The sequence below is a fragment of the Neolamprologus multifasciatus genome, chromosome 20 (genome assembly GCF_963576455.1).
Source record: "Neolamprologus multifasciatus chromosome 20, fNeoMul1.2, whole genome shotgun sequence".
NCBI classification, from domain to species: domain Eukaryota; kingdom Metazoa; phylum Chordata; class Actinopteri; order Cichliformes; family Cichlidae; genus Neolamprologus; species Neolamprologus multifasciatus.
Window position 1 is genome coordinate 14505330 of NC_140458.1, and position 16441 is coordinate 14521770.

The window sequence follows — 16441 nt, forward strand, 5'->3', positions numbered from 1 at the left end:
TGAGCAGCGTGATAGTTTTTTTTTCTTTTTCACATATAAAATTTGTCTGTGGCTACAATGCACCGTTATTCTCCCATTTGTTTGCCTTGAAAAATAGATGCGTTAAAAGTGTGTCAGTTTTTTCAGGGTTTCCTAAAAAACACGGCATTGTGTCCGGAACGTAAATATAAACAGAGTGCATTTGAAAATTTTGAAATTTTAAATTAAGTAAAGTGTGTATTTTTACACTGCCTGAAGTTTTAATATCATGTCAGCGGTGTGCCTCGTGTAAAACTGTTTTAAAGCTGTGGCGTTGTTGTTGAAATGAAGCAAACCGAGTCCGAGCATAGATATGTGTTTTAATTATAAAGACATATAAACAATATATGAAATCCATGTTGCAACACAACCAAAACGCTTCTTCAGTTGATAGGCTGTAGTCATATAACCATTAAGATAACCGGGCTTGAAGCAAGTGATTTTTTTAAGTTGTACAATACAATCATGAGAGATGTGCAGTAACGTAAAATAAAAACAAACCTGTCAACACATGGTATCAGAAAATATCAGTCAGAATCACATAAGGTTGTGTTTTTTTTTTTTATCTCCCACATAGCATCATATAGTCAGTCGGGGGAAGCCTTAATTTCAAATTTAAATGTTGTAGCATTGGGTCCCGTTTCCTCGTTTCGTGTTGTTGTTACTGAATGTTGCATAGATTACAAATGAGCTGATAACAAAAGCTTTCTCAAATTTACCCAAATTTGGACATGGCCTGTAAGTGTTTGTAAAGTACAAGCGACAAAGTAACAGGGACGTCATCCTATAAGAAGGCCTAAGCAGTTCATTTTCTATGTAGCGTCAGTTAAATCTGGATGAAACATTGCAATATGCTCACTTAACCATATCTTAAGATTATGCATTAGACTAAAATCGTTTCTTTTTTTTCCTTCTTTTTTTCCACAGAATGGTTTTAAAATAACTAGGGTGGGTGAGAGACCGACACGGGTGCAGTATAGGTAGGCTAAAAGTTCAGGAAAGAGAGTTAAAGCAAATCAAGGCTTGTCGTTACAGTGTTTGAAGAGACTCGACGGTGCCCCAGAGTAAGTAGTGCACTTCTCGGCACAGGTGGCGAGTGCGGAACCCGAGAAGGGGTATACGGCAGCCTGTCCAAAGGGTGCCAGGGCGGGGGGGATCGGTGAAGTTATGGTCTGTCCTTGGTTCAGATACGCCACCAGCCGCCTCATCTCCTCCAGAGCCTGCGCCTGCATGAGGATGTAGTTCTTGGCCAGGAGGAGAGTGGCTATTTTGGAGAGTTTTCTCACCGAGGGGCTGTGGGCGTAGGGAATAACGGCGCGCAGGCCGTCCAGCGCGTCGTTCAGGTCGTGCATCCTCCTTCTCTCGCGGGCGTTGATGCTGAGCCGCAGGGACCGTTGCTCCTTGCTCTTCTTAGCGAGGGCCCCTCCGGGCTTGTCGTCCCCAAATGACGAGCCCCTTTTCCGGGACTCCAGCGAGTCGAAGCCATCCTCGTCGTCGCTCGTGTGTTCCCCGCCGCTCTCGTTGGACTTCGCGGTCTGCCCGGAGAGGAAATCAGTGGCAGGTGTAAGCGGGAACCGGCCGGGGCTTCCAGCACCATGGCCAGCGCCAAACCCGAAGGCTGACTGCCCGTAGCGCTGCGTCAGGTCGAGGAGCGCGTCGTTGCTGATGGACTTAAGCAGATTCTCTTCGTTGACATTCATTTTCTCTTCCAGAGCAGGTTTTGACCAGGAAAAGTCTACCGCGCTTCCTTTATCCTTATCCTTTATCCTAGCTTTTGTTTTGGAAACTGTAGCGTGTTCTCGCGTAGTTCTCTCCAAGAGTTGCTGTTTCCAAGGAGCTCCTCTCCTTCTTCACTCCTTTCCTCTGTCAGTGCAGTGACTCTTCAAGAAGGAGGCTGTGAATCTGAAGCTTCTACATGCATTCACCTCCTCTGTACACTGCGCTCCCCCCTTGTTGCGCGCATAGCCCACGTTCCACAACACTTCTCTAACTGTGCTCGTTGAGACCGGAGCGCTCGTGTCCCTTTCGTACGGTCGGTTTCCTCTCGCGCGTCTTTCTTGCCCTCCCTCGCCTTGGGCAGATTGTGACTGGCGCTCTGCCCTGCTTGCAAGTTAGTAGGAGCACGAGGCCCGTCGGGATTATCTGCCCGTCCAATCAGGGGGGCGTTTTAATTAACTCAGGAAGAGCGCAGGTCTGCTCCCAATTTCAATCACAAAGCGATAAATGCAACACAAACTGACACAGCCGCGTGTATGCCGGCACTCTCCACGAATAAATACACATTTAACAAAACTGTTCTTTCCGATACTTTAAATAAACTTGAAGTTGGAGGTATTTGTAGGATTTTTTTAGGCATTGAAAATGCACAAATGAAGAAGAGCTCAAGCCTTAACAAACGACTAGGTCGTTGGAGAAAAAGGACTCACCTATCTGAAGAAGTCTAGATCAGAAACATAGTGAGGGATCAGGTAAATGACATTTTGTGAGGTTTGGGAATGTGACCTCCAGGTTCGAGCGTTTTGCTTTTTGAAGTGAATGTGATAGATAGACAAGCTGACAGTGCAGTGACAGTTTTGGGCATCAGTTTCAATTGTGCAGCCTTCTCTGATTGATAGTCCTAACAATGAACCCACAGTCCCCTTGACCGCCGTTTACCTGCAGTCAACAACAAAAGCTAGTGGGCGGATACACTCAGACATCAGGTGTTATAGCCCTTTACACTATCCAGTCAGTGATTAGTGAAAGAATCAGTAACCAAATGTCATGAAAATCGTCACAATTTGCGATAATATTCAAGGCCAATACTCTTCTTTGCAAGAAGAGACAATAGGATGCTTTGATAGAATTTAAAGAAAATAGCTCAGCGTCAACTTGAGATCTCTAAATATCTGCTAAATCTGCTAAATAAAGATTTGTAATACAATTATATGCCAAACGATAATCATAATTAAAACGTCATTATATCTGTAGGTGTTAGAGTGCAAGTCATACACTTCCTGAGGATGAGGAACAGGTGTCCTGACTGTCACTAAGTCGATAGCTGAGATAACGGTGCCACTCTGAGTTCACTGTAGAGCATTACACCACTGTGAAGCCTCCCGTAACTCACTAAAGCCATACACTGTACATTCAGCTCCCCCCATGTTAGTGTATATTTTTGTTTAGGTGATGGTGCCACCTTGTGGAGATGCCTTAAAAATGCTCTAGCGCGACAGCTTGACGAGGTATATATATATATATATATATATATATATATATATATATATATATATATATATATATATATATATATATATGTATGCAGTACTCTTGAAGATGCCCGTAGTATACCTGCATTGAAGAGTAGTGTATACTTCACTTAGATACTTAGATGTTTGACCTTCATGATGCAGAATGATTCACTGTATGTGAAAAGCTCAATCACAGCAGTTTGCACCTTCATTTCATGGGGAGAGAAAGTGTGACATTCTGATCATGTGCAAATGCAATTATAAGCATGTGTTTGATATATTGTAATATTATAATGGATTAGATGAACTTCCCTCAAACCCCGTGAACATTGTTTTTGTTGCTAAGTTTAAGAGAACTGTGTTTATTGCATCTGCTGTGGTGTTTTTAGTTTTGTTACTGCAGATGTACAGTTGTTGTTGTGGAAAATAGAGAATGCACCATGAGTGGAGTTATGTGTGTGGTTAATGGCCCCTTGGAAGCACAGCATTAGAAGTTGTCTAGGTCTCTCAGTAAAACTGTAATGCTTCGGTGCTATTCAGGGGCTTAAAAGATGGGACATTTGAGTCTGTCCACAGGACTACTTGTCTTAGTCATTCTTGGTACACTATCTCATGGTGCTTTTTTTGTATTTCCACTCCTTTGGATTAGGAATTACTGTTGAATCGAATTTGACACAATTACTACTAGTTGATGTATAATGACTTAGTTGTGTGGTAGTTGTGTGGCAACCTATTGCTCTGACATCCTGAAGCAACTGATTTCACTGAATTTTGAAACATTTAACTGAATTATTTTTGGTGTGATTTGACAAGTGGCAGATGCGGTCTACAATAAGACAACCTAACATAATACAAAAAAGTTTCTTAAAAAGTTGGGGTAGAAGAATGCAGGGTACCCCCTGGACAGGTCATCAGTCAATTGCAGAAACAGACAACCACTTAAACCCGCAGTCAGTTTATAGATTAACCTATAAAGCATGTTGGACTGTTGGAGAATGCTGGGGAACCTGTGAAGACACATAGAGAAAATGCAAACTTTATACAGAAAAGCTTTGAGGCTGCAGTGCTAACCACTGTGCCAACCATGATAGCACACAATGATTTCAAATGACTTAAAAACAAGATTATTTGATTGAAATTATTTCATATCCAACAGAATAAGGAGAATATATAGACTGTTGAAACTAACACATTTTATTGTTTTGCTCCAACTTTCTTTCCCCCTTTAAAAAAAACATTGATGCCAGCAGCGTGTATCAAAAAGGTTGAGGGGCCACAAATCAACAAAAACGACTGAAATCGTTGTGTACACCTGATCAGTACTGATAACTAAATAGGCACATGATTGGACCTGAAAGTACATACCAGTTGGGTTGAATCTCTCAAAAGTAAAGAAAATAGAAAAGGTGTTCACATATAAAAAATTGCATAGGTATGCATTTTCGATTCCAAAGAATTCAGGAATTTGAAATCACATCACAATGGCAAGCAGTTGACACTGAAAGAACAGGAAATGTCCTCAGGCTCTCAGGTAACATTAGAAACACAGCTCTGACACAATTTTGTATTCAAAACTGCAACTAGTCTCCTCAGTTCTCATTTGCTTACAGAGTGCATTTAAAGAGGAGGTAGCACAAAGCACCGGTAAATATGACATCCTTCTTTTTCAATCAAATTGAAAATAAGCATATACCAAAATAATAATAACACATTTCTGTCTACCAACATCTGATATCTTGTCTTTGCCCCTATTTCCAAATTAATTTATTGTGTTTTTATTTACATTTTTACAGTCTTACAGCTTTTTGGAAACTGTAATGACAAAAAGTAAGTCATGACAGTGTGACAGTAAGCCACCATGCACAATGCCATGACCCTGAAAATGCAGCAGCTTTGTGGAATAATCTGTTATTAATTTTGTTATCAGTGCTTAGCGAGACACATAAAAATATCTCAGGTAAAAAGATAACATAAAGCACAACAGGGTATAAAGATTTTCCATATACAAAAGATTGAAGGCTGTAGCAAACATGTAGCTTCATGATAACAAACAAATTCTACAATATCCTTCCCATAGAAATATTAACGTGCTTTCTAGTTATATATTCTTAATATCACACAGAGAATAGCGAGGTGGTTGATCACAAACCTCTCAGTGTGGGTTTGATTTTATTTTTATTGTTTCTGTTTACATATTTTTTGTAGGTGAAAACCTCATTGTATATTAAAATTTATTCATGTGTGTGACTTCAAACACTACATAGTCCAGGTTTACTCTGATGATTAAGGGTGGGCGTTACATCACGTCATAGTTTGTTAAATCTAAATCTCAAACTTAATGTGCAATTCACCTTTTCAGTATTAGTTTCTGCCAGCAGATGGCAGAGACGTCCATTAATTGAAAAAAAAAATACCTTAAACACATTAAAACAGAAAAGAAACGGTCTGTCTGTAAAGAAAGTTTTGGCTATTTCTTGAGTTATTTTGTGTGATTTGATTATGCTATTCCTACCGCACAAATGTTCATGTCAATCTAACTACTGAAGCTTATTTTAAAGGGTTTTTTGCAAACAGCATCTAAACAAAAGCAAAGCTCTAAGGTGTACACAGAGCATTAATAACATCACTAACTTTAAGACTAAGGATCTAAAGTTAGCTAGTGAAACTTAGCCTTGTACTGTAAGTACATACAGCAATGGCAGTACTGCACTTCTCTGCTCACTGAGATCAGATCCCCAAGTGTTCGGCTAACACCACTACACAGAATCCTCACCTTTTCCAAGCAGGACTGGGCACTAAAAGCTCCCGCTTCACAGAGAATGGAAGAAGCACAAAAAGTGTCAACACACCAACTATTAATACATGACGCTTTTAAAGCCTCTGCTGCAGCTCCGTGTCGCCATGGCAACTGCAGGCTCAGCTGCCAAGCGATGGTGGCGTACCACGATCTGCTGTGACAGTGTCTGCTGCGAGGAAGGGAGAAGGGCTTACGCTGCAGTGAGAGGGGAGGACCACCATGGGGCAGGAAAGTACTTTCCATTGCACCGAAATTGGCGGCGATCACATTTGACAGTAACAATGCACGCGGCAAAGCACGTAGGCAAATGCGTTTATGAATATGTGCATGCATGCAGACGTGTGGACGCGAGCATCCATGTTATACACACGGCTGCGTTGGCTTCACGCTGTCATCATGATGTGCGCTAATTTTGCTGTTTGTAGACTCCCGTGCATGCAGTGAGCGGGAGCATTTTTTTTCTTCTCCTTTTAGTCTTAACAGGTGCTGATATTCAAAGTTAGACCAGGTCTTGATTGTATCTCAAACCCCAGCAGGATGAGAGTTTTCTTTTCAGGCTGTCTTTCAACCCTGCTCCCTCTCTGTCTGTCTGACTCACTCCCCATCTCCCTCTCTCTCTCTCTCTCTCTCACACACACACACACACACCTACACACACACACACACACACACACACACATGCACACATCAAAGTGCTGCTCTGAGTAAAGATGGAACGGGCTCCTTTGATCTCTCCCTGCCGACTCTGATTAATGTGTGGATTTACAGTGCAGACCTGCAGGGACCTGGCAGCCATGACACCCCTCTGCTGCACTGGAATCTAGTTTCTTCTTCTTCTTCTTCTTTTTTTGCACAAATAATTAGAGCTCTTTATTTTATTCATTGCTCCGGTCGTGATGCTTTCAGCCGAGGCACTCATGAAACAAACCCAAAAGCCTTAGTCTCACTCAACCTTAAGCACGCAATCCAGAGTCTCCAAAAATCCCCACGCTGTCACAAATCACCGGACACACTTTGTACCTGCCCAATCAGAGAGATTTCGCAAAACTTTCCGCTTTGCAAAGCCTTTCCCCAATTCAAACCCCTCTACTTTCATCTTAGAATTGACAGGAAGTTAGTTAGCACGAGATCGCTGTGGTCGGTGTGGTAAATGTTTAATTCAGTCAGTCTTAGGAGTCAGCTGAAATGGCGGGTACAATGTTAGTGTTTGGGAAGATCTTTTCTGATGATGACAGAGCAAAAGTTGGCAAAATTTAGCATTGAACATGAAAGGAAATCTTTGTCAAGTGCAGCTTGCACATTGTACGTTGCGTATCGCCTATTGCACCCACGTTTCATCACAAGCCGAGCCAAAAGAACTAAACAAAGTACTCGCTCCTGACTCTGTGTTTGGTCTCTTTATCCCCAAATTCCATCCTCCACGGTTCCCCTCGCGCCATATCTCTTTTTCCCTCCATTTTGTCTCCCCTCACTGCAGTGCAATGCAGATTTTTCACAGGGTGGAGGTATGGTAGAGATAGGCGGGGTCCCATGAATAATTGTTGAAGATATTTTTACTCTGACCCACTTTAGAGTCCCTTTCGCCCCCCTTAAAGGTGCCGCAGCCGTACTCTGTAATAAGTCAACACAAAATGTTTAAATGAGTGCTGCAAAAGGAACAGAACCAATTCACAAGTGAGTTGTGTGGTCTCGGCTGTCAAACGCATGTCTACAGCTATTTAAGAACATGCATCACGATCGAGTCCAAAAAAACAGTATTTCCGCAGTGCTCACTCGCCAGCTTTTCTAGAAGATGCCTTTAAGTTGAATGCAATGGTTTCTGAAAGACAAAAGTAGCCCTCCAGTCTCTTCTCCATTTGCACCAAGGTGTTCACTAACATATGAATGCATCTTTCACACTGAGTCCTCAAAGTGCAGTGACCATACTAAATTAGAGCTGGAATGAAATGTTTAATGTTGTCCTATTACATAAAACTGATTTGTATTGATCCTACAAGGAGGAAAAACTTGTGATCATAGCAGTAGCAGAAACAATGACCAAAGGCAGCTACAGTGATGCACATGTTCATACTGACTGTGGCAGCAGTTTCAAATAAAGAGGTAAACCTATGTAAAAGTAATACCCGTGTGCACAAAACTCAGGCGTCAGACTTCTGCTAGGCTTTTAAATGTTTTTCTGCTGTGGCCATGCCATCTCATCATGGATGGCATCTTTGTACGATCCTCTCAATGCCCAAAATGTACAAGCAGGACACCTCACAAGAACTGGTCACTGCCCCTCTGCAGGCTTTTGTAACTTGGCCAAAAGGAAAAAAACTGGACTTAAAGACAGAAAAGAGCTAAAATGAACTGATGGGGTACATAAACTGTTAGTACATATGTGAATCATGCAGATCTACTCCAGAGTCATTAGAATAAAAATATAGAGAGGAAAATGAGAATAATATGTCCTCTCTTATCAGTGTGAGTCCTTAACAGCTGCTAGTCTCAAAAACAGGAGCAGCAAGTTTCCCTACAGTTTGAGTTACTACTCAGATGTAGTATCTTCAGGAACTAAATCCACTGTGTGATAGATGAACGTGCCAAAGGTTCCATGTGGCCTGTTCAGTAATCTGTGGCATTTGGCCGGTAGATTGGCATGTTAGAAAGTAACAAAGGTTAGATCAAGAAGCAGCTGATTGTGTAAACAGGTTTAAAGAACTGAATGATTTAATCAGCATGTGCACAGAACTATGGTAAACACTGTTGTGAAAATTTGACTTTGTCAGCAAAACTTTGTCATACAGCAATCTTGTGAGTTTATAATGCTGTTTCAGGTTGTCATGCTTCAGGTTTGATAATGATGTTTGCATTATAACATGCAGAGTGCATGAATATGGCTATTTCTATGTGGCTCTACCAACTAGGGCAAACGCAATACCATTCAGAATTAAAATAGAATCAGTGCAAATTATTTTCTTGCTGCAGTTTGGTTTGTAGTTTTAAAAAAAAATCCAGTTGCTGTTAGTGTTATTAATTTTTTTCATATTGATTTGGATACATTTAGTGTTTCCAGTGCATGTCTTTCTTTTGCTCCTGACACGGATATGCATAAATATGAGATGATTTGGTTAAACTCCTAAAAACAGAAGTTAGAATCAAAATAATAATGACAAGCTTTGCGCAGCTTACATGTTAATATTTCAGAAGGACAGTGATGCATGTACATAGCTCAAAATCTACTCAAACATGGGCCTTTAACACATGTAATGTCTAATATATCAAAAGATACACAATTACTCAGGAAACACAACACGCAAACTTTCAGGCACTAAAAGTTTGAACCAACAGATGAGTGAAATAATCCGTTAAGTTAAGGCGGTGAGGTTCAGTGCAGACTGTTGCAGCAGTATGAGAAGAAATACAGTTGCTAATTAATGTATATTCTCGAGTGCATTTGAAATGTGATAAAAGAAATGAACCAAGAATGTAATCAGTGACTTTAAATCATTCATTCAGTATGAATCAGCAAAGTGAGCGGTAATTTCTGCACCTGATCTGAAGGTACCAATTAGCCGTGATATAATGTACCGCCTGGTTATACGCTTCAAGAAAGAACAAAAGGAAAAAAACCACACAAATATGATGTGATACAGTAGGTATAAAAGAAAGCTATTTACTGTTCTAAATTATGCTTTTGTAATATGCTGAAAGTAACAGTTTGAATCACTGACAGATTTAGATTAAACCAACCATGAATGACTCTTTCACATCGAGGGTTTGATTATATTTATTAGTGATTAAATACTGGCTATACTAAAACTGTATTATATAAGCTGTGTTGGTGATGCATAATATGCGGAGTGTCACCTACATTTTTTGTAAATAGCAAATAGCACTAAGGCACCTTCATGTTTTCCATAGAAGCAAAACTGAGATTTACAGCCACCAGCAAGTATGTAACCATATACTGTAAATAAAAGATGGTTGTAGCTAATGTGATATCATATATGTCCACGGGCTGTATGCATAACCACCTTTATTTTTACTATCAGCCTAGACGAAATGGCATGTGTGACTTGACAATTTTAAGCCTTAATACAGCTTGAATTGGTCATTTTTATTTTAAAAAAAAGAAAAGAAAAAAGAAACATGAGCTTTTTTTGTGTTAGACTTTAAAGTTGAGCGTCAGTGTCTTTGGAGAGTGACTGAGTTTTATAACCATCCACAAGTAGCCATTTGGCATGTTTGTGGACTTCCTCGTTCCGAGCTGGATGTTACCACATTGTAGCATGCAGCTGGAACAGCATAAATCCAACCGTTCCCTTTTGACGTACGTATGTATATCCCAGATTTGGAGTCAAATCATCAAAGAATTTGTGCTGAAAGAAAATGCATTGGAACAGGGTGAACACCTGTCTCTGTTTTCACTGCCAGCTGATCACTACTAACTGTGTAGATCATAAAAATGTTATCTAAAAGTGTGCTTTTTTGTTTTGATGATAATTTGTTCTGTTAGCCTGATCACTGTGGAGGTGAAAGCAGTCAGCAGTTGTATTTTTAAGTGAAAAAACAACAACTAAAGATTAGTAAGCAGTAAAAAATAATTTTCTATGACCAGCCAAGCCATCTGTTTGTTAACTGGATGGACTTTGCTAGAATACTGCCCTAAGCCCCACTGCATTAATGTCTCTTGTCTTTTCAACATATGCCGTTTGTTTGAAATATTCCAGCTAATCCATGACTAAGATATTTTCCGTGGAGATTAAGCTCAGCAACAAATAATGCAAACCACGCAATAACATACTAATTACTATCTCGTGTTGAGTATGCTGTCATCTCAGACACTCTTGGATGCACCTTTGACAGCTTTCTATATCATCTTGACATGCGACCAATTCCCAAATCAACTTGTTCTTATTTGTACTTCAGTGCTGTTTTATGAGATGCCCTGAATCTCTGTGTTACACATAACGTCTCCTTTGCCACTGGGGCCTTGACAAACTAGCAATGGGTTTATGGGACACCCTGAGAATATGGATCCAAAATAGAGGCCTACAACAGCCTCTGATTTGTCAGCTCGAAGACTGCGGTTCATGCACTTCTGAGACCTTGGCACTTGCTGATTTTTAAAATGTAAATGTTACTTTTAGTTTTTGGTTATGTTTGGGAAAAGATCATGAATTAAGTTAAAATATATAAATACATAATACAAAACATAGGGCACTTGAGTGACACCCAGTGTGGTCTTCTGCTGCTGTAGTATTCAGAGATGCTCTTCTGCATTCCTTGGTTGTAACAAGTCCTTACTTGAGTTATTGTTGCCGTCCTTTCTTCTTGAAGCCATCAGGCCATTTTCCTCTGATCTCTGGCATCAACAACATATCACCAAGATATCAAATTATCACCAACATATGATCAACAAGAGAACTGATGCTCACTGGATATTTTATCTTTTTCCAACCATTCTCTGTAAATCCTAGAAATTGTTTAGCAGAAAAGTCCAAGTAGATCGACACTTACTGAAGTGACTGGGGAGTGTATATGAATTAGTATTCCTTTAGTAACCCTCCCTAACCTTGCTAGTTTTTAGATGTTCATTTTTGCTATGTCTAGAATTAAAACAGTGCTGTATTGCTTTAACATCTTTAGATGTCAGTTGGCTAATTCCCCTTAACCTCATGATTCCTCTTTTTACAAATTGTCTGTTATTTTTTTCTACTTGAAAAGTGTATGAAATGACAAACCTGCAGCTGCTGAAATAAGACCACAACACAGGAGGAGTTTCATTCAGAGTTAAAATGTCCTTTCCTACATGAATAATGCTGGCGAGTTAGATTCATCTTGGAGGCCAAACATTACAGACTGAATGGCATATTAACCCTTGTGTGGTGTATTCAGCTAGTGCTTGCAGGTCTGATGGATTCACTGCATTTTTTAGTTTTCAAATCAATACGGCCATAAAAATGTATGCAAAGAAATACTTAACAGATGTTTACTTTATCCCACTTTAAAGCAACATAGACCACATATTATACAGTTAATATTTGGTATTTTCCTCTGTTAGAGCCAATTTGAATAAAATACCATTAATCTTCAAGTCATACAAAAAAAATATAATAAGAAAAATCATAACCTCTCTACCTTGAACAAATATAAAGGAAGCAAAGTTTGCCGTCATGTTTGAGATTTACTTGAATTAGAAAGTGAAGAGATTCATGTTAGTCTATTTTTCAGTCCCTAATGGAATATCTTATTCGTGCCAGCTTATGCAACACATGAGGGGCAGAGCTTTCCTGTGTGTTGCATATGTTTTTCTTACACTTAATGCACGTATACTGTATTTTCCTGTCTATCCTGGGCACACACAGTGCAGCTCATCTTTTACTACTGAATCTAGAACAGAATTTAGATCAGGAAATAATCTCCCAATAAGGATTATTTAGTAGGATGCAAGGTTTAAAATCTTATTTGATGTCGTGCAGACATTACTGTTAGCTCTGGTTGAACAACATCTGCACACTTCACAATGGGGAGTCATAGAAAATGTGTTGTTTCATAGGTCACAGAAAATGAGAAAAATGTGAGGTTGAATCGTAATAAAATGTTTGGGGTTTTTTTGTTGAAATTTTGAAAACAAGCCCGACGGACCCAAACACCACACAAGGGTTAACCAGTAAAGTGATCTCTGCAATGAGAAACTTTACAGATCAGATTATGTTCACCTTAAGCAGGTCTGTACAGATACATTGTTGTATTTATGGTGTATATGCCTGATCTTTATCACCTTTCCCAACGGATATCCCAATCTGAAGTGTTACTTAAGGCACCACTTTGGATTATTTACAGTAGAGGTATGTGTCTGTAAAGCTTGGTATGAAAAATTGAATGTCAGTAATCATATTTCGCATGATTTTTTAAATCAGATCCTTGAATGTGCCTCAAATTTCAAAATGTATTTTGAAGTTTAAATATAAATATTTATTAAATATAAAAGATCGAATGAATGTGCTTTTGATAAACACCATCACCGTCTGTTTTCTATTGTGGAGAATTTTCTAGACTGCAGATGTGACACCGATGCAAGCTAAAAGATTTAATATTTGACCCGAACTCCTCTTTTTATGACATATGAAATATGTCTGGGTGCTCAAAGGTGGTACAGTCCCTTTTAACAGCAGCCTGTTTCAACATTAATACACCATTGAGCTGAATTTGGTGCTTAAGTTGCACCATTTCTTGCAGTGGCTTCAAAAACACGAAAGAAACATCTATTTCATTCCCTCCAAAATTTCCTACAAACTTTAAATCTTTAAAATTTTGAGCTGATTGCATAGCAGAACTCATCCCCCCACTGTCTTTATCTTACTCTGTTTCTTCTTTTTCAGTCTTATTCAACTCTGTAATGTAATTTGATGACATTTGTTTTCTGTCAAAGCTTTGAAAACAGGTAACAAATGCGCGAACACACACAAACATAAAAAGGATGCAATATGAATGCAAAACTGCCCTGATGTGTGGTTTGTGAAAGTTTAGAGAGATCTGACAGGTCTTCACCAATTTCCACCTCACTGCTCCTGTTATCTCGCCTTGCTTGTCCTTTTTTTCAGCACTGCTATATTTCTCTCCCTTTGTCTCTCTGCGCAATAATTTCTCTGTATGCCTCAAACTCCCATGAATGCCCCCACCCCCCACCCCCCACCCCCACATTTTTCCCGATGTGAAAAGTCACCCAGAGTTTTCCTTCTAGGGTTTTTGTGGACAGGAAGTACATATTTAATGAAGTGACTCTCTTGTTAAAATGCTTTTAAGTGCTCCTGTGCAGGGCTTTGGGCTGGAGGGGAGAGGAGGAGGAGGAGGAGGAAGCAGGGGCTGAGGCTTTTATTTATTCATTGGGCGGTTCAGTGCCTCTTCCCCGCTCTGGCTCTGTGAAGAAGGGAGAGGATTAGAACGAACGAATCCCCCTCCCCATCTCATACACACATACACAGAAACACACACCCACATACACACCCTTCCTCACTCGTTGGCCATGTTCCCTCCCTCGGGGGACACCCCTGCGTCAGTCCACATTAACATCCATCAGAGCATGGTGCTCTAGAGGGGGACAAGCCTCTGTCCCAGTGAGTCGCACACATGCGCGCACGAATACAACATATAAGCTTGCGTAAACTCGCGCACACCCGCATGCACATATGTGGAAGGCAAGTGCACAGAGTGAAGACAGGCACTCTCGCAAGCAAACAGTCCTCATAGTTATGAGTCACGGACTCAAAGTGTCTCCGTCACCTTACTGCAGTTCCTGCCTTGAGCTACCCTCAGATTCAGTTTTTTGTTTGTACATTACATTCAGATTGGACTTGTTTCCAGAGAGCCCTCCAACATTTAAGTTACACAAGTGCAGCTGTCCCCTACTTGATCAGTGGGCGTATTTGAACAAGTTTGAACAAGCATCTGAAGACTGCCGGCAAACAGAAGACAGAGAAGAAGAGAAAGTTTTGCGAGTGAAGGCTGAGATTGCGGTTGTGCTGATTCCTCTCTTCTTTGTGTGAAGTTTTGGGCTGTCTGCTCCCTCGTTATCTCTCTTGCTTGCAGAATGGGAGGGGAGGCGCGACTCGGGCTGGATGAGAGAGGCATATCATTAACCAAGAGCTTTCTACAACAAAGCGCAGACTCCATCAAATCCCACTCATTCCCACACAGTGGTGTCATTCTCATGCACTGAACTGCGGTATGAAAAAAAAAATGCCCTCATTTGTCAAAGAGACACATCATTTTGTTGTCAGCAGACCTAACAGAAACACCTTTAATATTTTTCTCTCTTAAATCTTTGAGAATTTTGAGAAACTAGCGCTCATATCTAAAATTGGATTATATTTGTTAGGGCTTGATTGATGTGCACGCGTATGTGTCTGTTTGTGTGAGTGGGTGTCGTGCGCATACACACGGATCCTTATTGGATGGCTTCACTGTAGGCATGCAGAGGGATGCAGATTGTTTCTAATTCACCAGGCTGACCTAGATTCTAAAATCATGCACATGAAGAGAGAGATGTTGCCCCGTGTCAGCACTCGCACAAAGAATAACACTCACACATGAAAAAAAAGAAACATACCCTATGTCTCTGCTTTATGTGCAACACCATCTTTCCATTCATCACATCTAACCTTAAAAGATCTGAACTGCTGATTTGATCCATTCACACCAAATTGCACATCTGTAATTTCCCCCCTTTTCTCATTTCAGAGCTTTCCCTCTTTCCTTCTCATCTTTCAATCTAACATCAAAACCCAAAATGTTAAAATGCAAATTAATTTTCCCTGCTAGCTGCAGTTCACATAAACTTATAATTGGATTCTTCCTATTAATATGAACGCTTTCTTTGTCCTCATCATTGGATCTCATATTAGTCTTACCACAATACACATGAACTGGCCTCATTTCATAATAAATCAGAGGAGGAAAGATGGTGCGGCAGAGGAAGACAGAGAGGACAGTGGTCTCATTAGCATGGAAAAGTGTCTTACTGAATCACGGACTTTGCCCAAACCAAAGTAGCACAGTTAACGCAACGAGTTAAGAATTAATAAGCAAAGTGTGCACATCTGCCTTATTAACATGCGGTCAGTGATTTTGCCCTCAACAGTCTTCCACTTGGTTACATTAACTCTTCTATTTCAGGTTTTGCCCTCCATCAGCCTGTGTGTTCAAGCCAACCTGTGAATATATAGATATATATGTATATTTATTTTTGTAGGATGTGAAATCCGATGCTTAGTGAGGCAGAGGAAGCGTCGCTACACCCTCTGACTTCGGCTAACTAGCATGTTCAAGTTAAGAAACACTGACACCACTAAAGCACAGAAAGAGGAAAAACAAACGGAGAAGCAGAAAATCGGCGTGCGATGGTCGGGAAAGAGACAGACGGCCTGAGAGAGAGCACCAGATGCTGTGTGGGAGGGTTATTTAATTGAGGATATCACACCTCTCTTTCCCTCTTTCTCTCCCTCTTGTTCTCCCTCTTTTTCTGACTCTCTAACACACGTGCACGTTCACAAACACGGGCACACACATTAACACTCGTGCACACTGTAATTGCCCTGTCACCTTCTTGTCCTCGCATGACACGCCACCCACACCTCCCCTTACTCCATCCTGCCCACCTTGGGCTCACCAAGAGGAGGCCTCTTAGCTAACGTGTACCCACAAACACAAAACTGAATGAGGACTTTCCGTCACAACTGCCATCGTATCAAACAAGAAACAAAAAACAGATTCTTTGTGAAGTCGAGTAGGAGGAATTGCACAACGGATGCTCTGCCAGTGATGTGATTTGAAAATATGTAACATCAGTTTGTTGGTTTAAAGATCAGAAACAACATTGGCTCTCTAAGTTCTCCGAGCCACGCTTTCTTGT

At 40.5% G+C, this 16441-nt stretch overlaps 1 protein-coding gene across 1 annotated transcript; it reads right to left on the reverse strand.

Moving 5' to 3' along the window:
• Nucleotides 1-318: 318 nt before the first annotated feature.
• Nucleotides 319-2634, reverse strand: bhlhe23 (basic helix-loop-helix family, member e23). Its single transcript, XM_085146206.1, has one exon. The coding sequence runs from the start codon at nucleotides 1716-1718 to the stop codon at nucleotides 1035-1037; it is 684 nt and encodes a 227-aa protein (XP_085002332.1). The 5' UTR covers nucleotides 1719-2634; the 3' UTR covers nucleotides 319-1034.
• Nucleotides 2635-16441: the final 13807 nt, after the last annotated feature.